The sequence below is a fragment of the Thunnus albacares genome, chromosome 19 (assembly GCF_914725855.1).
Source record: "Thunnus albacares chromosome 19, fThuAlb1.1, whole genome shotgun sequence".
NCBI lineage: Eukaryota > Metazoa > Chordata > Actinopteri > Scombriformes > Scombridae > Thunnus > Thunnus albacares.
The window spans coordinates 26,529,481-26,553,986 of record NC_058124.1 but is presented as its reverse complement, the minus strand read 5'-3'; the positions used below and the strand labels follow the sequence as shown (position 1 = coordinate 26,553,986).

The 24,506-nt window shown below is 38.5% G+C and overlaps 1 protein-coding gene across 3 annotated transcripts in view; it reads right to left on the bottom strand.

The window, feature by feature from the left end:
• Window positions 1-24,506, bottom strand: part of LOC122969171 (tenascin) — a 68,044-nt gene that overhangs the window by 30,791 nt on the left and 12,747 nt on the right. For all 3 annotated transcript variants that reach the window (XM_044334713.1, XM_044334714.1, XM_044334715.1), the window contains exons 5-6: window positions 21,597-22,592; window positions 15,917-16,032 (exon numbers count right to left, since the gene is read on the bottom strand). In XM_044334713.1, coding sequence (XP_044190648.1) covers window positions 15,917-16,032; window positions 21,597-22,592 — 1,112 coding nt within the window. The remainder of the gene's footprint in view (window positions 1-15,916; window positions 16,033-21,596; window positions 22,593-24,506) is intronic.

Genomic DNA, 24,506 nt, shown 5'->3' with positions numbered 1-24,506 from the left:
AAGAGATTAAGCGAATAAACATCTCTTCAAAAACCTTTTGTGTGACGTCAGAGATGCTGTTTTTCCACAGTCTATACTTGACACCGATTAGAAAGGATGAGATGTGCTCACAGCTGAAGGGAAAAACAGTCTGAACTTAGAAGTAATCTTATCATCACAGATGCTGTTGTGACTCTGTTTTCTCATTTCCATAACTTCAGTCAGGATGATTTCACGCTGCTGTTGCTTTGAGGTTTTTAAATCCTAAAAAAGTTCTTGTTATTCACTCTCTGCATTGTAAATCCTTAAAACTTCTCCTGAATTAAAGGCTGCAGCTTACTCAACAATTACTCAGCAGGGAGTGCAGGGCTGACATTTTTTTTTGACTTCTTAATGAATGGATACCATGTTGTAGGACCACAGCTGGTTGCCATGCTGGTAACTATGTTGGTTGCCTGGCGATGGAACTCCAGAGGTCATCCTGGATCAGTGTCTGCGTGTCAAAACGCTTTTTATTCATTTCAATATGAATGAGGGTGACATCATTAAAACGGAGACTCAATAAATTCACGATAGGCTTTAAAACAAGTCGAGGCTGTGTGGCGTCTCTATGGTGCGTTCAGGGAAAATGATGTTTGGTTGTTTCTGAACACGAGGAGGATGTGACTCTCAATCTGGACGTTTATGGTCGCTTTCCTGCAAGAAAATAAATCTCTAAAGAAGGTTCTGTTTGTTTCCATTGTCACAGGAGTTTTGTAAAAGTAGGATCACCACATTTAGAGTTTGTAAATGCAAGTACATACAGTTTGCTGCATTCAAATGTTCAAATGGCAGATGTGGACAAAGTATTCAGATTTACTTCAGTAAAAGAAATATCGCTATGAAATAATATTCCATTACATGTCCTGCATTCATAATTTTACCGAAATATAACTATGTATCAAACTTCAAGTATCAGAAGTAAAAGTGCTCATTAGGCAGCATGCAGAGTAATAATGATGTTGTTAGTCAAACTACCTTATATACAGTACTCTCTGGGTTGTTAAGCAACTTAAATAAATGTAGTGTAGTTAAAAGAGCAGTGTTTATTTTGTAGTGGAGTATAAATATACAGTATAGCATCACATGGAAATACTTATAAGTACCTTAAAACTGTATTTAAAGTGGCTATAATTAATATTTTTTAGAGACACTGTATGAGTTTGTAGTGATGACCCTGCAGAGAATTTTCAGCAACTCTGCAGCTCTTGGCTTTACAGAGCTTTACAGTGAGTTTCAGCTAATTTTTTAGCTTGTTTAGCTGAGCCAGAGTCAGATATTTCCCTCAGGAGTTGGTAGAGAGCAAAAACAGAGCTAAAAGAGAGTGAATATTGGATTTACATTCACCAGGTGGACAGAAACACAATCCCAAATGAATGGTTATATTGCTCCGTAATTGCTCGACGTGGAAATAAACAACTGTTTCCAAACGTAAAGTATTAGAGAAAATAAGATTTTGACCTGATGATTGTGCTACATGAAATGTCAGGTGATCAAAGTTTCTGCAGTTCATCCTCTGGGGAACATGAATGTTTGAAACAAATTTCACAGCAATCCATCCAAAGTTGAGATATTTCAATAAAGAACTAAAAAGTCAATCCCATGTTGGAGCTAAAGGAAAAGTCAGCGGATCACCAAAGTCAGTAGGATTCATCCTCTGGGCACCTTGAAAACCAAATTTCAGGGCAATACATCAACTAGTTGTTGAGATTTTTCACTCTGAACCAAAGTGGTGGACCGACCGTCTGACCAACATTGCCATCCATCAAGCTGTGCTGCTAACAGGACTAAAAACAGTTAAACACGTCTCCTTCAGTTTTCAGTCTTCTCCTTTGCTGAAAACATCAGTGTGTGAATCATGAGTCGTCTGGGCTAAAGTTTAATAAATAAACTTTTGAATGAATGACCTCCTTGCACTGACCACTGATTTATTCTGAGGAGTTTCAGTTCAGATGATTCATTCTCAGAGTCCAAAATAAAGCTGCAATTTAGTTCTAAATTAACTGCACTTTGTTCAGATAACCAATCACATTACCACTGCTGGTTGATTCATCGTTCCCACTGACATAAAGTCTCCACTTCCTTTCACTGAAATGGTTATCTTGGATTGCTGGACCATTTAATTCACATCCATATGAAAGAGACACTTCTAGTTTCATACAGCAATTTAATACAGACGTCATAAAACGGAGACTCCCTTCATGGGGCATAAAAAACCCATTCAGACTCTGTGTAGTTCCACGACTCATTAAAGCAGTGTAAGAAGAGTTATGTACTGTATCCTGCGTTTTTTTCTGAATATGAGAAGGAAGTTCAGAATTTTGTTTTCAAGTCATTGCAGTGAAAATTTTTCAGTTGGTTTTTATCCTGAATGAAAATAAATTAAAGTTCTCCTCAATAAGTTCCCTTGATTTAGAGCAATTTTGCTATTTTGATACATGAATAAAGGAGCAGAAACTACCTGAACTAGAAATCCTTAGAGCACACTATTAGGCCAAAAGTATATGGACACCCTGGTTTAGACAAAACAAGCACTGATACATTTATTGACACAAGTATTTTCATTTGATGCTACTTTATACTTCCACTCCATTACATTTCAAAGGGAGATATTGTACTTACTTTAAAAAATCAAAGTACACATCAAATAAATTTTCCCCCAAGATGGTTTCTGTCATTTTAGGTCATTCTTATCATGTTGTTGTTTGTCCAAGTGCTCATTTTTCTGATAAGTTTGTTTTTAATTAGTTATTTGACAATATAAAAAGGGGTGTGACAGCTGTGACAGCCATTCACAAACCTCTCAAAAGTCAGGCGGCAGGACGGCTGAGGGGGCGTTTCCTGCCCCACTCTACTGTGCAGACTCCGGCTCCAAATGATGTCACACAAGCAAGATGGCAGCTCCCATGAAGGAGATATTTTGGCTTCACTTTTGCATAGCGGTAAGAAGTAGAGACAGTATATACAGTCAGTGATTTGGACAATGCTACACCTGTGCTACACAGATGACACACGTGATAGCAGGACTGGGACTACTACCACTTGACAATGTTTCCTCAGTGTTTTGGACATTATGCTTAGGTATCCACTGGCTTTTATTTCATTCCTATTGCTTTAGCTCAGGCAAACTTTGAACTCTGTCTTAACAGGCTCAAGGCAGATTTTGACAAGTTGACCCCACTTTAGCTCTCTCTGTGGGGAAAGGCAAATTTTATTAAAAGGATTAGTGTCCCTAAATTCCAATACTTGCTGCAAGCCCACCCATTAGATATTCCATGTAGATATGTCAAACAATTTCATGAGCTCTGGAAGAAATTTTCATGGGGGAGCTGCCACCAGAGACTTGACTTAAAGAAGCTGCAGCGGCCAGTTGATAGAGGGGGCATGGGCTTCCAAAATTTGTTATTATACCACTATGCCTTTAGCCTCATATATCTGGGCCACTGCTCACTTCCTCTGGAGAGGGCACCACCTTGCTTTTGGATCTCCCTTTTTGGTACTCTACCCCCTCTTTTGTTGATTTGTGAGGGCCAAAACTCATCACATTATCTTGCATTTGCAGTCAATTCAGAAAAAAGTGTCTGCAGCCTATAAGTCAGATCATTACTTGTTCTCTTCAACATGGTTATGGCTTAATCCAAAGCTCCCTGTTGATAAGACACCCTTTTACTGGAAAATATAGGCCAAAAAAGGTATTATGACCTTAAAGGATATGTATGATGGCTCTGTACTTAAATCTTTCACTATGTTGAAGGAGCTTTATGATATACCTCAGAATTAATTCTGTAGATACCTCCAAATTAGACATTGATTTAGGCTGTTCCAAACTCTCAAGTGACTGTAAAGACCCAATACCCTCAGTGACCTACTTGCTGTCTTCGGTAAGGGCAAGGAAGCCTCAATATACTACTCTGCTTAGCTGGAGAGACTAGGCAAATAGACAAACATGGGACATAACCAGACATGGGAAGCAGACCTCAGTCAGTCATTTTGTGATGAGGAATGGAGTGCCATTCTGCTAAATCCAAAAATATCGAGATTAGGGAGTGAGATTAGGGGTTAGGATAGAGTTTACTGGACCAGGGTTGGGGATGGTGGACAGCAATTCATGAGAATATTAAACCAATCATAGGTCAGGACCATTTTTACCTAGCCTATATGTATTTGGGGACTCTGCCCCACTAAGGGGGATCCCTGAACCCCAGACAAGGTGGATCCACACAGTCATCATGCTGGGCTGAAAGCTCCTTATTAGGTAATGGAAATCAATGGATCTTCCTCATCCAGTTTATGGTTCATGCTTCAATTGAGTATAGCGGACGCCTATGAAGAGTCAACATACAAGATGGTAAACTAGACCTGTACCATGCTAAAGGGGGGAAATATATTGATCTTATTACAGAGCCATAATGCCCAATAAGGCATGCCCCATATGAGGTTAAGGCAGATTTCTTCTGCTAAACAATCAACCCTAGACTCTCATGGGTGAAAAGTTGGAACTACCATGCAAGTATCTTAAATTTACCAAGCTCCTCTTGGTGTGGTGTGGGTTGAACTTTCAACCCCTGCGGTTTGATGTTGACATTTAAGTCTGTAAACAGAAGACAACTAAACACTTTGTGGTCATGTTTATCCTTTTTCTTTATCTGTTGGCCAATATCTTGTTCTGGATTTATGTACTGTTTTCTGTCATCTATTGTGTTGCGATGTTATGGAAACGTGAAAAATAATTAAAAAAAAAGCTTAGATCATAAAAAGAGTGTGGAATTTTCTCTCTGTGTAGTTCAGATGGTTCAAACTCTTTCCCTCCCTGCTGATGATCTGTTCTCACTTCAGCTGACGTTGTTGTGACAGTCTGTTGTTTATCTGTTGGTCTGGTAAACAACTGCTGATGAATGTTGTCTCTCTTTCTCTCTCTTTCTTTCTCTTCCTCTCTCTCTGTGTCACAGCTGTGGGCTGGTGGTGATGTCATCTCCTTGGCAGTCGCCATGTTTTTGACAGTGTTTACATATTTCCCGTAGCAACAAGCATCCCACATCTGCATCTTTTCCTCTTGACCTCCAAGCGTTACTTTTCTTCTGTTTTCTGTATTTTTCTGTATTCACTGTGAGACACTGTCTTTCTCTCTCTCATCTCTCCCTTTTCCCATTTTTCTTTCTTTCTCGTACTGTCGCAACTGAAAGTGGGGATCAGCGATTCACGTTTCTGTCTGGCTTATGATTTGCTGAACTGAATGTGCTGCTTTTCTCCTCCACTCAGCCACATGAGAGCACACTGACTGAGGAATATTGGTGACTCTCTTTAAGGGAGAGGAGTCAAAGGAAAGGATGACAGTTTTTCAAGTCTGTCTTAAAACAACAGTCAGGAGCCCAAATAAATGTTGAAACAGCTTTTTCTTGCTGTAATCATTCCTCCTGTTCATATTGACCATTAGACGATCCCTTCATAATGCACTTACATTCTATGTGATGGGGGACAAAATCCACAGTCCTCCTTCTGTTCAAAAATGTATCTAATAGTTTGTCTGAAGCTAATATGAAGCTTCAGCGTCCAAATGAGTCAAATTAAGTAGATATCTTTCAACATTACAGTCTTTTTAGTGCCAAAGTCCCTCTTTTTGTTACTATATTTCCACCACAGCTCAACAGGGAAACACTGTCTGAGGAAACACAAAGAGGGAATTTGATGCTAAAAAGACTGTAAATGTGGCAGATATCCACTTGATATGACTAACTCAGACTGCTGAAGCCTCATATAAGCTTCACATCAACTTTTAAGTGCATTTTTACACAAAATGACTGTGTGGACACACTGTGGATTTTGGTCCCCATCACTTACATTGAAAGGGATTTTTTTAATAGCCACTATGAGCAAGAGGAATGATTACAGCGAGGAAAACTTATTTTAGTGTTAATATGGGCACTAGAGAGTTGTTTTAAGACACACCTGAAAAATGGTAAACCTATCCTTTAAGGTCAGCACATAAAAAGTTGCAAAAGGGGTCTTAGAAGTCATTGTTAAAGTGATGGCGTTTTGTCACTTACACAGAGGTGACTTTTATGTTAATGTTCATTCATGATGGATCATTTACAGAAAGAGACATTATAATTTGTGATATTTGGCAAAGACGGAGCAAGAAAACATCAGTGAGGATTTTAAAAAGATTTTAAAACTTGTTTTGCTGTTGAAGTCTTAATGAATGAGCATCACTCTCTAGCGCTCCTCACAGTGAACCCACTGATACTACATTTTAAATTTCTTAAAGAACATCAGTACTAAGTCAAGAGGTTGTGACATGTAGCATGACAAGCTAGTGTGGCTGTAAACAGAACTACATTCCCGCTCTGTAGCGTCTGCCTGATTGCTGTCTTTAGTCTCTGGGTACAAGCTAACATGAACAAACTCTAAATAATGAAGGAATGTGTTTATGTCATTTATATCCTGTTATGATGTTGAATGTTAAACATGGTCAAAGTTCCAAATTTTGAGGTGTAGAAATGCTCCCTGCAAGACAAAAGTCAGGGCTTCAACCTGCTCTGAATGGTTCATTTGCAAAGTTACCTCTACTTCCTCTAATTGACGTCAGATTGTTTGTGCATGCCCAAAAACGACCATCTGTTCTGTAGCCTTGCCTGCTAAGGTTGTTGCTGAGGTGTTTCCATGTGTTGTTCACATTGTCCACTCTCATATTTAAGATCTGATTCAACTCCAATATGTACAGATATATTTGAGAAGTTGACATTTGGAGTAAAGAAGGAGAAAAAGATGTGAAATCCTGCTACCACAGATTGTTTACATAGCGTCTGGAGATGGAGGAAGCTCAGGAGGGGGGCCTGAAAGAGACAGGAGCTAAAATGGCCTGTTTCAGACAGAGGCTGAACTGAGGAGCCGCATAAAAGGCCAGTATAAGATAAATAAGGAGTTTTTAACTGTAAATCACACAAAGATATTCCACTAGAGCCCCAGAATATAAATACTGAACTGTAAATGTGCAGAATATGTCCTCCTCAATAGTTTTTGGACAACATCGGAGGTCTATGACACAGAGGGATAAGATATATCAGATGTTGGATACACACACAATGCTTGTTAGTAAATCAGTTCATTGTTGGTTTGTCTCTGCATGGGATTTGTTGACAATAAGAAAAATATAGAAAATCACCAGTCTTATCCTTTAAATTAGCCAAACTGAATGGCACTAGTGAATCCATTAATCACAATTATTTCCATTAAAATCAACTGATTTCTCCGTTTTAAATGCCTCCTCCTCTTCTTTCTCTCTGTTTCACACAGACCTCACTCAGAGTATTCTTCCTCTCTGTGGGGTCATAAAGATGAGTTGACTTGTTCTCAACACATCCTCTCATCAGGTCCAGTTTTATTCCCTCTGCAGGACTTTTCAGGCATCACTCCATCACTTCCTCCATCTCTAACTATCTCTCCTCCATCCATCCACCCATCATCTTTTCTCTCTCTCTCTCTCTCCTGTTGTGGCCAGCTGTGGATATTTCCTGGAGTTTTTTTTACTGCGATCCAAACCTCTCTCAGTCATTGCTGAGGCTTAATCCCCCTGATGATGTCACTGCGGGCCGATCATGGCTCTGTTTTGTCTAAAAAAAATTACAGTGTGGGGACCGAGGTGATCACTGTAACCGTGTGTGTGTGTGTGTGTGTGTGTGTGTGTGTTTGGGAAAACATGTTTGAGAGAAAGCCAGGACATGTGTATGTGTGTCTGTGTAATCTAAAGCAGTGAACTGGTTTCTTTTCATCTCAGTGACCGTTTTGATTTTGACAGTTTTTCAGAAAGTGAGGTTCAGAGTATTTTCTTTGTTCAGCGGCCCGCTCTCTCTCTCTCTCGCTCACCGCGAACACGGCCCTCACAAATACCAATGCAATTAGTAATTTTCCACTTCTTTAATGTCTTATGCTCTAGATTGATCACATATGTTTGTGAACAGACAGTCCTGATGAACAAGTGAAGCCGAGGTTACCAGTTTAAAGGAGCAATAAGTAATATTTTGTGATCTACTGTACAAAATGAACTTTATATATCTGAGGTGTGCTTGATAATCAATAACTAAATGCTATGTTGACATTCAGGTTTGCTCACATCATAACATTTCAACTTGTAAACATCCAGAGATTTAAACAACATCCTCTCAAACTAAACAGACAAACTAAATAATGTCAGTGACCCATAAAATTTTCAATGTCTTTTACACCTCACAATACGAAACCTATGGAGAGTGAATGACATATTGATCATTTAGTCATTCTTACCAATAGTGGCACTAAAAAAAAGTTCCCCTCCAGACATGTTTTAGGACATAAAAATACTCCGCGTGGAATAATATCATATTGGCCCAAATATAAGATGATATTTTATTTTCAAAATTACATTTAAAAAAGTGGGAGTCATCTATTATTCAAGGACGAGATAATTACGATTTCAAAACATCAGATATTCTTTTGGAATGGAGAGAGTACCGCTGTAAAAGCAGCTCCTACAGAGAGTGTTGCATTATGGGTTGCTGTAGCCTTAACGTTGCTAGGCTAACAAATTTCTTCCAGTCTTTTTATAGTGTTTGGTTAGCTCAGTTTGACCTGCATGAGTTTCTGAAGGCTCATGTCACGTGTTTTTCTGCCATGGAAGAAATAAATTCATGACGAGTGAAAACAAGTCGAAACTGTCTTCTGACTCAATAGTCTGTCAAGCAGCCAAGAATGACTGCTGTCACAGACGATGAGGAGCCAAACAGCCCGTTAGAGAAAATAATTTTGACTGCTTCCAACAGTCTGACAGGAAAGGGAATGTGAGATTTACGTTTTGCTTTAATGATATTATTTCACTTTTACGAGAGAAAAGTCTTCACGGATGAGGACTCTCTTCTCACTGTCTGCTAGAAATGTTCAGATATGTTTATGTACTGCTAAATTGTTTTCCCAATTACGTTGCGTCAGCAAACATTATCTCTGCCTGGATTATGTGCACAGGTAACGTTTTTTCGAATGAAGCTACATTTATATAATCACTCTGAAGTTGGTGGGAGGAGGTCGGGATGGATGGGGCGTTTACAAGATGCAGGACTCTGACAGCTGAACGTAATTTCATGGTTGCCTGGGATTAATAGTATCTCAGGGAAACTTTCCCTACAGTTTAACGAGTGTGAAAGTGTGTTTTTTACAAAAACAATCTTTTTTTATAAAAACAGCTGTTGGAAAAGGGGGGTTGTAGTAGAGCTGAGATGTGATCACATGATCAAATTGATGCCTTTTCTGCAGCGTTGATGCATGTTTTATGATTTCTGTTTTGTTTTTATTTTTCTATAAAGCACTTTGCAACTTTAAGAAAACTGCTATATAAATAAAGATTTTTGTTATCGTTATTATATTGTAATGAGCAACAACGTGCTCTTCCAGCAGCCCTCTCAGGCCGTAATGTTCATTACATGCCACAATGAGTTTAACTAACGGAGTTTAGTCACAAACCTGCTACTCACAGGAAATGAGTGATCATATTCCTCTTACAAAGACTGTTGCTACGTTGCAGTTTATGTTTCTCCAACACAACCAGTGCAACAGATGATCTGACGCGACTCTGTTCGCTGCTGTTTGTGTTGCTAATGACACACCCACACTCGAATGATCTTTTAAGGTTCCTGTGAGAGGTTTGAGAGGAATGATCCAGGAACATCATTCCTGAAGAAGATGAGGTGTTAGAGTCTCTCACATGGTTTCAGACACTCACACAGCTTCAGTCTGTTTCATGCTTGAACAAAATGCCAAAATGAATCTAATAATCTTCTGGTAACAGTCAAACATACAGCTTGTTTTCTAACTTTTTAGTCCGAGTGGAGATGATTTATGGGACACCAGACAGAAACCTTTTAGTCAACACTGTTCATAATATTATAAAGAACTTCAAAGGTGTTTTTATTACTGCAAAAAGCTCACTACAGCCCTCCCTCCACCTGAACCTGCTCCCCTCACTGTAAACATGCTGTAAAATCAGTCTTATATAAACCTGTTTCCTCCAGTCGGAGTCAACAGCAGTCTGTTTGCAGTGTGATCATGTTTTGGCAGTAGGTATTATTATATTGACTATTGAGCACAAACAGTTTAATGTTGAGCTGAACCATTTTGAAATATTATTAACATCAGGATGTTTGTAGTAGATTCCACCTGATACATATAAATTTGTTTTGTGGGTTATTTTAAACTCAGATTATTCTGTGTTTAGCCTCTAAATCAGCTTGATAATGACTCCAATGTCGATGTTTGCTGCGAGCAGCTCTAGTTTTCCTTTTTGTAGTGGCTTTTGAACCTGACTACTTTTTATGTTGAGCTTCTTTTTTCAAATTTTATGATTTTATTGAATTTTCCTTTTATTGTTTATATATTGCATAGATGTAATTTCACCTCCTTGTTATGTACAGTATGTGTGACTTTTGGGGGTGGCTGTGGCTCAGGAGGTGGAGCGGGTTGTCCACTAATCAGTAGATCGGCGGTTTGATTCCTGGCTCCTCCAGTCCACATGCCAATGTGTCCTTGGGCAAGATACTTAACCCCAAATTGCTCCTGATGGCTGTGCCATCAGTGTATGAATGTGTGTGAATGGTTAGATTCCTCTGATGGGCATGGTAGCCCCTGTACCCATTCAGTGCGTGAATGGGTGAATGTGATTTGTAGTGTAAAAGTGCTTTGAGTGGTCGGAAGAATGGAATGGATCCTGGGGTGGAGGTGGGGCTTTTGAAATGCTATGACAGTGTCGGCATAAGTAGTGTGAGCAGTGTGGCAGCAGGCATGTAGCAAAGTGTGAACAAAGCACTGGCGACTTAAGTATGTGCCATGATTATGAGGGTGTGTTGTATATACAGTATGTTGCAGTGAGGGGAGTATGGCATGTGAGTGGAACTGCGACTTGAGTTGTGCTGCCTGAACTAATTCACAGGCTTCACTTCATTTATTACATATTTCCCAAGAAATTCAAAAAATTTAAAAGAGAACACAGTTCAAACAAGACTCACCTCACAAAATAATAATAGTAATACAAAATGTGAATTTATCACAAACATTTCACATTTTTCACATGTGGAACATCATTTCACAAGTGAAAAATGAACATACATGTGGGTTTCAGATATTTTACACATCCAGCTGTTAAAAATGAAAAAGACTTATAGAAGTCTGGCTTGTGTAATAAGGTTACACTTTAGCCATCAAATTGTTGTTCTTGTACTTTGGCATTTTGATGTGGGTGTTATTATTATTATTTATTTAAATTGTGGTAATGATGGATTTCAGGATATTATTGTTTAGTTCTATGTTGAATGTCTTGTGCTTCTTTGTGTTTGTCTTTTAACATTTTGGGACCATGCTGGAAATAAGCGTTTAACATGTTAGCCCTTGGGTTTTTTCACATTTGAAATACTTGAAATTTTAAATTACGATTTATATGATCCACTGTTGAGCAGGTAGTACAGGTACAGTGGGTTTTTAGAGCTTTTCCTCTGAAAACAGCTGCCTGTTGCAGCCAACACTATGACATAGCGTTGGCTATGGTGATATGTTTGTCACCAAAACATACCACCATACTGATTAGAGAGCTAGGTAGAACTTTCTGGCATGGTGTAAAGCTGTTTTGAATTATACTTAAAAGACGGTCTGCTTTGTGTTGATTTGTAATTATACATCTGAGTGTACAAAAGTGACATATGGAGTTCCCCAAGGCTCCATTCTGGGGCCTCTTCTGTTCAACATTTAATGCTCCCACTTGCTCATATTATGGAAAATAACAAAATATCTTACCACAATTATGCAGACAACACAGAGATTTACAAAACTGAAAAAGCAGGTGACAAGTGCATTGAACAAACAGTTTCTTCAAATTTAAGATGTGCTAGTTGTTTTCCTTTTTTATTCATTTGTTTTTTCTTACATTTTTCGTGCTCTCTTCAGGCATTTAAATTTTACAGCTGAAACTGTATTCAGGTGTGTTTTTGAAACATTTGATGCTGTTGGCTTCCACAGAGCAGAGGAAAAACCTTAAAAAAACAGTTTCGATAATGAAAGGAAAATTATAAATACACACACACACACACACACACAGTGAGGATATTTTAGACTTGGTATTTTCATCACCACAAGTAGTCAATATTCTTTTCTGTGGAATAGAAGAATATGTTGTTGCCATCTTGAGACTCCCTGGAGGGTACTTAGAATTTAACAGCAGATTTTTATAGTGCATTATATGTTTTATAGGTTTTTAGTTATAGTGTTTTATAGTTTGTCATGAAATGAGCCTGGAAAGAGGTTTTGCTGTACAGATCTCAGTTTTGGACCCTTGATTGATTTATTATTATTATTATTATTTTATTTTTTATTTATTTTTTTTTTAACTGGATTTACCAGGGAAATGATTTACTCCCTCGGTGATACATCACAACTCATTTATTTTGTTCTCTATGTTTTCTATTTCTTTCTGATTTTGTTGGATGATAAAGAATGTACACTTTTATCTGTTTAATACTGAGGCTCATAATCTCTAAAAAAAAAAAAAGTTTTTCAAATGTTTGTGGTGAATTAGTCATGTAAACATGAGAGGGGCACTTTGCCCTTAAAAACAACATCCAGTGTGCCAAGTCTGTGAATCCTGCTGTGATTTATGGTTGTGGTACCCGGATATGTCCTCTGAGACTTTAGGTCAATTTCATACATCTATGATCCATCATGGAAATGTCAGACTGTTCTTTTTCTGTCATGGTGAATTTTCCCACCAAATAAAAAGCTAAAACCCCAGCACCTGTGCAGTTTTACCATCGTCCAAGGGCTTAAAATCATTTTACACCAAGTTTTATGAATTGTATGGAGACTGGACATAATTTGTGCCAATATTCAGTTTTAAATTTGGGAAATTACATCTCTTTTTTCATGTTTCCTCCAAGATTTTTTTCCTATAAGGATGAAAAATATGTCGATCCTTCACTGATGATGTTAGAAATGGATCCAGCAATGTATACTTTAGTTTTAACATTAGTGACTGCATTATTCTGACATTATTGGAGATTTTGGCTTAACATCAGTGCCTTTTACTGATTACTAGCATTTTAATTCGTTTTTAGTGAAATGTGTGTTTCTATACCAAAAGCCTCTAAAAACAGAGATTGCACCTTAAATTCTACAAGTGTGTTCAGGGAAAATATTAAAAAAAACAATAATAGTGTTTTGGTAGAGTCCTCTATTATATATTATTCCAAACCTACACATTTTGCAAGACTGAAACACTGGCATCATATATTGTAACTTACCTTTGTGTCACTATTATATCTTTAGTTTTATGATAAAAAGATTATTTCAACACAAATTGGTGTATCAAGTTTTGGCTTTAAAAGGATAAGACGGGCGATTCTCTATATTTTTCTTATTGTCAATAAATCTCATTTGCAGAGCCAAACCCACAATGAACTGAGTGTGTGTATCCAAAGTCTGAGATATCTTATTCCTCTGTGCCATAAACCTCTGTTGTTGTCCAAAAACCATTAAAAACATGTCAGTGAGCCACACCACTGCACTGGGTGTTCCTTCATTATGAAGAGTTTGGTCACGTTAGTTTGTTTAGAAATGGCTCCAGAGACCAATAACAGTGATCACGTTTTCAGTCTCCAGCGAGTCACAACTTCTTGACTTTGTACTACATTGTACTTTTCTCAAAGAACTTTAGTACAAAGTCAGGAGGTTGTGACATTTGTTATATCTTACGCAGAACTACTCTCCCAAGGCGCAGAGGAGTAAGATATATCAGGCTTTGGATACACACACAATACTTGTTAGTAGATCAGGTCATTGTTGGTTTGGCTCCAAACATTGGCTCCAGATTTGTTAACAAGGATAAAAAGATAAAATCGCCAGCTTTATCCTTTAAAGGAGCAGTGAAAATCCTCAGACACCATCTTCCTAAAAGTGCTTTTTTAATCAATATTTGTGTCGGAAATAATTGCTGGAGCTGCCATCTTTTCAAGGACTTTGACGAAATTTCATGGACAGTTTTCACTCTTGTTGTCATGGAAGATAAAATAAAGAATATGGTGCTGCCACTCTAAATAAAACCCTGATCCAAACACAGGATTTATTTTATCTATGAAATATGTTTGTCATTTTCTTGCAACTTGATGAAAAGATCCCTGAAGAAGAATTCTGGACTTATTATCTAAATGTCAAAAGTCAGATTGTTTTGCTTTTAATCATTTGAGGGAGTAGAGGTTGTTTAAGGTGATGCACAACTTTTTCATGATTCTATCTGCAGAGCTCATCTGTCATTCTTTGAAACTCCCTGAGGGTCTTGTGCAAATCTCAAGCACAGTTTTAAGTAGGCTGTCATGCATGCCTCTCCATGTTCTCAACATGATTTGGCAGATGAGAATTTCGCCCCTCAGTGACCTGGACTCTGGGACAGCAAGGACTCTGTGAGAACAAACTTCTGGTCGTTTTGGTGCTGTGCCACATCTGCTGGCAAATACATCTGCTGTCTAAATCATCTTAAGAAATGCATTTGTTTGTGTGTTTGTCTGCCTCTCTGTTGTCCTGTAGATTGTAAAATTAAAACTGGATCAGCGCCTGAATTTAGATGAAAGTTCTGGTCTTTATGTGGATCTGAAGTCACATCTTTCGAATAAAGATTTTTGAACTTTGAGCGAAACCTGGCTGTGCAGTTCAGGCTTTTAAATAAGATCTTAAAATTCATTTTTTGGGCTCTCCTTTATTGTTTATGTATTATCCTTTAATGTAGGATGTTTAACTCTACTGTAATTTTGTTTTTTCTTTTTTAAATCTTTCTAAAAAGTGAGGTGTTAATGAACATTTACACAATCATTCTTATTACATAACATCTTGTGTATATTAAGTACAGTAGTGTGAGTGCACAAGTGTTTTTGGCCCCTTAAAAATACATCAAAATGAATGGCAGAAAGACAAAGAAGCCAAGTTTCCATTCAAATGTAGCACACATTTTGACCGAATTTCCAGAAAAATTGGCAAAAGAACATGTGAAATAATGCTTGTTTCCATCTACTACTGTTGTTTGAATATCAGGAGATAGTAGAAGAAGAGGACACAACGAGATGACGTCATTAAAAGAGCAGCAGTCAAAGCTCAAATGATAGAAAACCATGTGGAAAATGTGATGAAAATATGACATTTCTGTTTGTTTCATGTATTAATTTGAGGAACTTTACAGTCTCCTCATTGCTCTACACAGATCTGATGTTTTCAGCCCTTCATTGATGTTTAAGTCAAGTGCTTCATGTGTGTCATCATTTATTCACTAAATCTGTATTTACTAATATTTACTAATTTTACACCTCTGACAAGTGTAAAAACTTTTTACTTTTCCACTCAGGATTTTTTATGCACAAATTGAAAAAGAGCATAAAAGCAGGTAGATGGAAACACCTGCCGTCATCTGCAGGGAAAGACATTAAAAGCTAAATGACATCTTGCAGGGAAAATTTGAACCTTCCTTGGAAAGACATTTGTTTGCTTTTTTATAATGTCAGTGTCCGTCTTGGCTTCCGTGTTTTTATGAGTCAACCAGCGTTGTTTTTACATCAAGTGCTGACTTTCAGAACCAGGACACTTTTAGCCCACATATGGACCATATAGCCTATTAAATTCAAGAGCTGACTACCCTTCTGGACCTTATCATCTGATCAAAAAAGGCCTACAGATGTGTTCAAACTGAATGCAACGTATAGAAATGACAAAAATGCAAACACATGAACAGACATGGATTTATAGAGATGATAACCTGATGTGAAAACTTTTTGTTTATTCTGAAGCTGTAGGCTATGTCATGATTTCATGTAAGTGGAAAGACAAGAGTCAAATGTTTAGATTACTGTACCTGGCTGGTAAAGGTGATGTGGTAGGCATCATACTGGATGGGAGGTGGGGTCCAGAGCAGAGTGACGGATGTGTCTGTGATCGCTTTGGTGCTCAGCTGGGAAACCCCTGACATGACTGCAGAGAGAAAGAGAGAGAAAGTCAAAAGACAAAGAGACAGAGACATTATAAGCAGAAGCGGTGTGCCCAAACTTTAGAGTGGATGCTTTTAGAAACTCACAATAATTGTTTTTAACCTTAATAATATAGTATATGAAGAAAGTCTCTTTTGTGTGTTTTTATTGGTATTTAACTCTGCCTGCTGTACACAGTCCCCCCTCTCAGTTCAGGCTACTTGGTTCCTTCCAGCTAGAAAACTCTACGTAGTATCAGCAGAGCTCGTCAGGGTTGCCAGGTCTGCGGTTTTCCTGTGGAATTGGGCTACTTTTGAAGTGTTGAATTTTCTTGTCTGCTGGTTGGGTGGATGAATAATATCTATAAATAAAAATCCATATTTCAAATGAAATAATTTAATTATACCCAAATCCTACCAAACTGACTGTAGATCAGCAGGTACACACATGCCAACACGCCATCCAAGTACACACACGACATGCTGTAATGCTCTCTGCTGCCTGCCTCTCGATCTCATCTCTGGGAAACTGCTTTTAATGCTGGCATGCTAAACATTTATGGTGTTACTTGTTAGATATTACCATATATTTGGCAATGATAGCAATACTGTTGGATTTTAAAAGCAGTGTATACGTTTTGGTAGAGGCATATTGTGAGTTCTGGTATTAGGCTTGTTTTGACTGGCCATTGTGCTACTTTTGTCACACTGACCTGGCAATGCTTACTGGTAACAACTTAGTTTGGTGTGAGTATTAACATTGTGAAACTGTGAAACCCCTCAAAAAACTGACTACATGATGCCCCTGATTATAAGTAATTAATTTTAATCTGTCACTATGTGCAAAATTAAATAATTATGGACAATAAGTAAGGCAATATTTTGATTAACATGTCTTCAATGATTGCCTATAGAGAGCCAAGTAAAACCAGAATTTCCTGTTTCTGTTCCAGCAGTCAAAAAAAAAAGAAGAGAAAGACCTAATTCAAAACCTTGGTGACAGTGGTAACACAATGTAATTGCAATGTAAATATCTAAACATCCAACCTAACATAACCATACTTGGTATGTTGTTAGTATGTTGTGTTGTTTGACAAAGATGGCCAAGATGTGCTGAGTCCATGGCAGAGGTGAGTGTCTGTGGTTAGTTCATACATATCTGGGAAATATACTGCATGTATTCACCTTGCTGAGAGTAAGATGAGAAGATCAATGTCACTCTAATATCTGTAAAGTAAATATGAATCTAAAGCATGCAGGCGGTTAGCTTAGCTTAGCACAAAGACTGGAAACAGGGGAAACAGCTAGTCTGGTTCTGTACAAAAAATACAAATATGAGGATGAGGATCGGTCATATTATCTTTCATGTTCTCAACATTGCATATGCATCACTCCTCTACATAAACTGCACTTCGTTAAACCACACGTAGAAACATGAAGCTGGCAACACGAAGCTCTCAGTCTGGCAGAGTCGACAGCTGATGTATGACTGCACACAGTGAAGGCATATGCGATAATAATTCACAGATTTGTTTTACTGCACAAGTCTCTCATAAAATTAGAGCTCAGTGGGTAACTGTGAACATGACATCATGTTCCCGTTAGCAATTACCAAAATCCAACATGCACTTCAAACACACATTACACTAAGAAAGAAACAGACATGTAAACCTTGTGGCTGAGTACCAAACACACACATACATACATACAGGTGCATTTAGAAACACAACATTTACAAAAATTTCATGAAAATGACAGATAAAGAAAACACAAACTCAGTTTTTTTCCAATCCACTGCTTTTATGGGAAGACTCCCAAGAGGTTGAAATAGGATTCAAAATCAAAACAGCAGCAGCAACAACAAAATAAAAGCATTTTAAAGATGCTTCCCACTCAATTATTGCTTTTATTAGGTTTTGTTCTCTCAGGGAGACTGTAGTCAGGGCCATTAAGGATACATGGAGCTCAAATTCTTATTATCTTTGATATTTTACACATTCACATATTTTTTCTGTAAATTTGGTAATTATAGCAACCTGTTGGATGTTCAACAATTAGGAAATTTAAACATGGTGGAGATTCAATTCACCTTTCCCCAAGCCTTGCTTTCCTTACTTAGCCTACTGTTGCTATATTACTGTTGTTGTTACAGTCTAGCACTGCAACATAAGCAGTTTACAATGATGAATGGTGGCAGATAATTCTGGATTTTATGATCAATTTTTGATCATTTCTAGCCAGCGACTGTCAATCTTGCCAGCTGAAATTAACAGGGTTGCAAACTATTTTCAATTGAAAGTAGTTTTTTTGCTAGATGCTTTTTTGGAAAAACATTGCTAAAGTTGTCTTAAAAGTTGCCAAATCTAGTAGGAAAGTTGGTAAGTTGGCAACACTGAAAATTAGCTCCATGAGGGGGTTAAAAATGTAGCTGACTTTTTAATGTTTCCAGGTGATTCATTTTAAAACAAGTCCCATCTTAAAAATGCACTTGATGGCGATCATGCTTAAGGTTATTACAATTCATCTTGATGAGTAAATTAATGTATGAACCATGATGTCATGGCAATCCATCCAATAATTTGAGATATTTTATGAAAAAACAAAAATGTCAACTTCATTTATGAACATGCTGCTAGCATGTCAGCCTTTAGAGAATGTTATCTTTTTCAATATGCCCATTTTTTCACCTCTGCCAGGCATACCATTTTTTTTGGCAGTTTGTTTGAATCTCTGGAGTCTCCATTCAGATATTTTTACACAATTCTAAATGTGCATAAAAACAGGTGTCTGGAAACATCCTGCCCATTTATTTCACTGTGTCTTCCTCTGTGGGACTCCAGATTGTGGGACACCCCACCATCCACTCCAATCAGTGGTTGGTTAAAGTTGAGAAAACACTTAACACACATGCCTATCATGCGTCAGCCACAGACCACACAGAAAAACATTACTCAGCAGGGTGACTTATGGGCAGCAGGTCTGGATCTTGCTGCTCTGTTAATGAAACAGTTCTGTCACTGGAATCCCTGCAGCTTGAACCAGATCCAAACTGACAGGCTAATACGCTAACGTAGCCTGGCAACAACAATGTCAACAAAAACAACAAAACAGTCTGAAGAGGAAAGCAACGTGACTGATTCTGCAAATAATGATGATTAGCAAAGCAAATGGAAATTTCCTTAATACTGAAAGTGTTTGTCAGGGAAGAAATAACAAGATATTTGAGATGGAAATGCAGCTGTTGAATAAATCACGACAAACACTCACCATGACTGACCCAACAAGTGATTCAGTTTCAAAGCAAAGAATTTGAAAAGTGGTGATCCGAATCGTCATCCGTAACACAAACCTACCAGAAATGACAGACTTTCTGTTTTTTTGATTATTTTATGCTCAAGCATATTACAATGATTATACTATATGGGAATATATATGCAGGCTCTGCTAACATACTGTACCAAACATATAAAGTGTTCTCAATAAGGTTATAAACCATTAACCCACATGGGGGGAAAAAAATGTGATGCTGGAAAGGGATATTTCAAAAAAGGCAAAAGTGGAAGAAGCTGGTGGTTTTACAGGCTAAATTCCAGCTCGCTACATGGTCTTTGACTCAGCTGGCAAACCTGCTAGCTGTTATTTCCTGATACCTTTACCTGCTCCTGATGATGGTTTTGAAGTAAAGGCAAGATTTGCAAAGCTTGAAACTGCAATTATGCCTCTGTTTTTTTTTTTTTGGGGGGGGGGGGGGGGGGGGGGTGAACTTATCTCACATAAAGTGTATTTATAGGACATTTTGATTCACCTGTCTTGGATAACTTAATAACTAAGTTTAGCAGTCACAACCTTAAAGACACAATGATACAGTATTTAGTTTTGGCTCTGGATCTCAGTGACTTAATCGTGATACAGGGCTAAAATAGTTTGGTGCCTGACCGCATACAGCTGTAAAGGTCATCACAAGAATCTTATTGGATCTTATTGGATTATTTCTTATTGGATTATGATATAGAGCCAATATAAAGAAATCAAGACAGGTGTCACATGAGACCTTTTAGCAGACATGGCGGTCAAGTGATCTCCATCCTATGATCCAGGGATTTGTTGCCAAGGCAAGTGAAAAGGGAGTTACAAGGGAGTCAGCCTAAACAAGATGAAATAAGTGTGAATGACCCTTTTAGTATATGTAAGTTAAGCAAAGATACTCAGCTGGAAAAAACAGGACAGAGGACAAAATACACAGGCTTTCCTCCACATTAGGGACAAGGCTGACGGGGCTACAAATAAGAACTTTTGTTTCTTTAGCATAAAGCTATGAGAAATTATACAATTTTTTATGTTAATTCTTCAGTTTACATGACTGAATTAAAATTTTGTAGTATAAACATGTGTATCATCTGCATACAAAATAGAACTCAAAATACAGACTTGGGTATGCCACAGGTCAGAGTTACAGATGAGGATGCGGAATTAGAGGAGAGATATTTGGACATTTGGCTGCACAAGAGCACAAGGTGCTTTGCTACATAGAGTATGTAAGATGCTGCATTAACATTACTAACTAAGTGTGAACTGTCGAGATATTTTTGGTATGCCTGAATGTTAACAAATGCATTTCTTGGTTTCTTCTTCATCCAAGTTGTTAGAAATGCATCCAATTTAGCATTTCATGTTTGTGAGATTTGAGAACTCGACATAAAGTTTGGTTTATAGTTGGATAGAGCAACTGTTAGAAATCCTTTGTTTCACTTATGGATATTTCTACATCAAACTATAACTACTTTGACGACCAGTTTTGATTAAGGATTCAAATGACACCGATCAAACCTTCACTCTACTTTTAACATTAAACCTGCAGTGTGGAACTTTTACATATAAATAATAACGTCTGTTACATTCAAGCCCTTGTTCACACAATACTGATTAAGACTATCATTGCCAGATAAATCTCTGTATTTCACAGTATTCCAGAGTTTTTAATCTGGTGTCGGGTTTTACATTCCTGTGCTGGCCAAATGAATGCATGAATCCAGACTTCCGCTGGCCAAGCTGGCTAACTTGAATGGTGATAAAATAATTTAATCATGCAGATCTTCTAGAGTTTCAAAATGCTATTGGACAGCATGAATCATAGTGAAACGAGTCATTTTGCTGGGGTTGTGAGATGCTCAAAACAATTTATCCACTGTTTTACAGCCGCAACAGTAGCGATGAAGTAGGCTATGGCAGAGCCTATGACAGTGTTTTTGTAATTACTCTCACTGCCAGAAGGGGGAGACAAAAGACCCGCAATCCAGCTTTAATTCTGTCTGGTAGCAGACACAGGACTTCAAAATGGAGGAGGGCCTGGTTTAGGGCCTGTTTAGATGTGTGTATCTGTTTGTGTAAGTATATGTGGGGATATATGTAGAGAAGTCATGCATAGAATGTATATATATATGTATATATATGACTGTTTGTAATTTGTATGTATTACATTTCTCATGGGAGACATCAACATGTGTAGACTGTGAAAACAAATATCTCACCCAGGACAGTGAAGACTATCCATGTGGTGGATTTGACTCACCGGTATCACAGTTGGGTCCGGTCATCCCCTCTTCACACTGGCTGCAGTCTGGTCCGGTGAACCCACGCCGGCAGACACACTTCCCTTTGACACACCGTCCTTTGTTGTTGCAGTTATTGGGACAAGCTTTGGCGGCACAGTCTGGTCCAGCAAAGCCCACATCGCAAACACACTTCCCATTCACGCACTTCCCACGGTTGCTGCAGTTGTTAGGACAAGCCTTTTCTGAGCAGTCCTGGCCAGCGAAACCGTCATCGCAAACGCATTGTCCGTTAACACAGCGCCCCTTGTTGTTGCAGTTACCTGGGCAGGATTTCTCAGAGCAGTCGTCACCGGTGAAGCCACTGTCACACACACATTTACCATTCACACATCTGCCACGGTTGTTGCAGTCATTAGGGCACGTTCTTTCAGAGCAGTCTGAGCCGGTGAATCCATCATCACAAACACACTGTCCGTTAACACAGCGCCCCTTGTTGTTGCAGTTACCGGGGCAGGAGATTTCAGAGCAGTCAGCACCGGTGAAGCCGCTGTTGCATACACATTTGCCATTCACACATCTTCCATGGTCGTTGCAGTTGTTAGGACAGGCTTTCTTTGAGCAGTCTGGACTGGTGAATCCAGGATTACACACACACTGTCCATTGACGCAGCGCCCTTTGTTGTTGCAGTTTCCAGGACAGGACTTGTCTGAGCAACTGGGTCCTGTGAAACCACTGTCACACACACATTTACCATTTACACATCTGCCCTGGTTGTTGCAGTTGTCAGGGCAGCTTCTCTGCAAGCATTTGGGACCGGTGAAGCCAGGATCGCACACACACTGTCCATTCACACACTTCCCGTTGTTGTTGCAGTTTCCTGGACAGTTGGAGTCACTGCAGTCCAGCCCACTGAAACCAGGGAAGCAAACGCACTTGCCATCCACGCAGCGACCCTGGTCACTGCACTCATTGGGACATTCGTCAATTTTTGGCTTAATGGAGCACCCTGCACCTGGAGGGGAGGGAGGAAAGAGACACATCAAACAGGTCTTTAAAGGTGGTTTGCCTCCTACAAGCTGATAAAACACTTCAATTTTCTGATCTTAATGAGAAAACAGATGTGTTTCTGTCCATTTTTTTGTGCATTGTTAATTTGAGCATAAAAAAACGGAGTGGCAACATGGAAAATTCTCGTAAAATCTCGAAACATCGCAAAAAAATTTTGTGTGGCAAGCAAATGTAAACAGACATAGTGAATAAATGATGATGTACATGAAGCATATGACTTAAATGTCACTCAAGCTTCCACTTAAGAGACGAAAACATCAGATCTGTGTGGTTCCTTAAATATTTCTATCATGTTTTCTACATGGTTTTCCAAGATTTGAGCTTTGACTGCTGCTACTCTTCTTCTGGTTTAATGGCACTGACTGGAGAAATAGCACCACCAACTGTTTATCTCCTAATATTCACACAGCAGCAGTGGATGGAAACAAGTATTCATTTGAATTTTATTTTGCCATTTTTCTGGAAAATCTGTTAAAATTTGTGCTACACTTGGATGGAAACTTGGCTGTTGTCTTGTTTTTGAGATATATTTTTCATATCTTTCAATATGTGCTAAAGGAAGTTGCTGCGTGCTGTGTGTTCTTTAGCAGATATCTATGACAGACAAGTTTTGCAGAAGGCACAGTCGATCTTTGCCAGCTCCTGCTCTTAGGAGAATTCATTTTTCTCCCTTTGGGGCGGAGATACAGGTACCCCAGGGTAAAAAGTAATTGTTTTAAAATTTCCTTTGTTCCAAGTGCAATAAATGCACTTAATTTGCACTGAACCTAGACTGCACTGCTAAACAGCACTTTATTATGACCACCATTTTAATGGTTTGATACTTTTAATGAACAGTTACATCCTTTTTGTTGTTGTTGTTGTTGTCTGCTGTAACTGTTGTGGTTAATGACCTATGTCCTCTAGTATGTTGTGTCTGTGTTTTTACTGTGTACTGCAAATCAAATTTCCCCTCGAGTGACAATAAAAATCTGAACTGAACTGATATTAATTATTCTCAAGCCTGCCAATTTTCTGCTCTACTTTTTGTGTAACTGGATGAATGTCCTTTTAGCCTGTGATTGGATTAAAAAAATGATCTTAACCACATACATACTGTGTGGTCAGGTGTTGCTTTGGCACTATAGGCACTGATATAGTGTGTTTGAAAAGGAAGGTTACTCTTTACCAAGATGAACAAATCTCAGTAAAAACAAAAAATAAAGTAAAATAAAATACGACTGATTTGTGTTTGTGTTACAGATTGCAATTCACACTGGATTAAGAACACAGACATTGACTGTAACCTTAACCACACCAGCTGCCATGTGCAGAAAGTGTGGAAAGTAAGAGTTAAAAAAAGAAGGCATTACACTTTAAAAATGTTGTTGAACATATTTTGGGGTTCTTTTCTGGTGGTAGGATTGCTCAGACCTGCCCCACACACTTCAGTAATACCAGCTTTGGTTTGTTGCAGTATATTAAACATGACAAAACTCTTCTTTCATCATCCTGCTTTAGTTTTTCAGGGGTTGCATGGTGGGAGGTGAAGGTAATCCTCTCCAGTTAGACTAACAAAGCCTCGTTCTGACTTATTATCCCCCTGTGTGTGTGTGTGCGTGTGTGTGTGTGTGCGTGTATGTGTGTGTTGTTTAGGGCAGGGTGGAGGGAAGCTGCTGAACTGGACTGGGAGGAGATCAGGACTGAGATCACACTGGGCAGAGAGCTGAGGAGGCACACACACGTTAAAATAGAGTTAGCTCATGGTTTGACTGTGCCAGGTTAATAATGTGATCAGTCTTGAGGTCACCTCCACTCTCGTGGAGGATATGAGTGATGGACTGACTGTAACATAAATCTGTCAAAAATGTACATATTA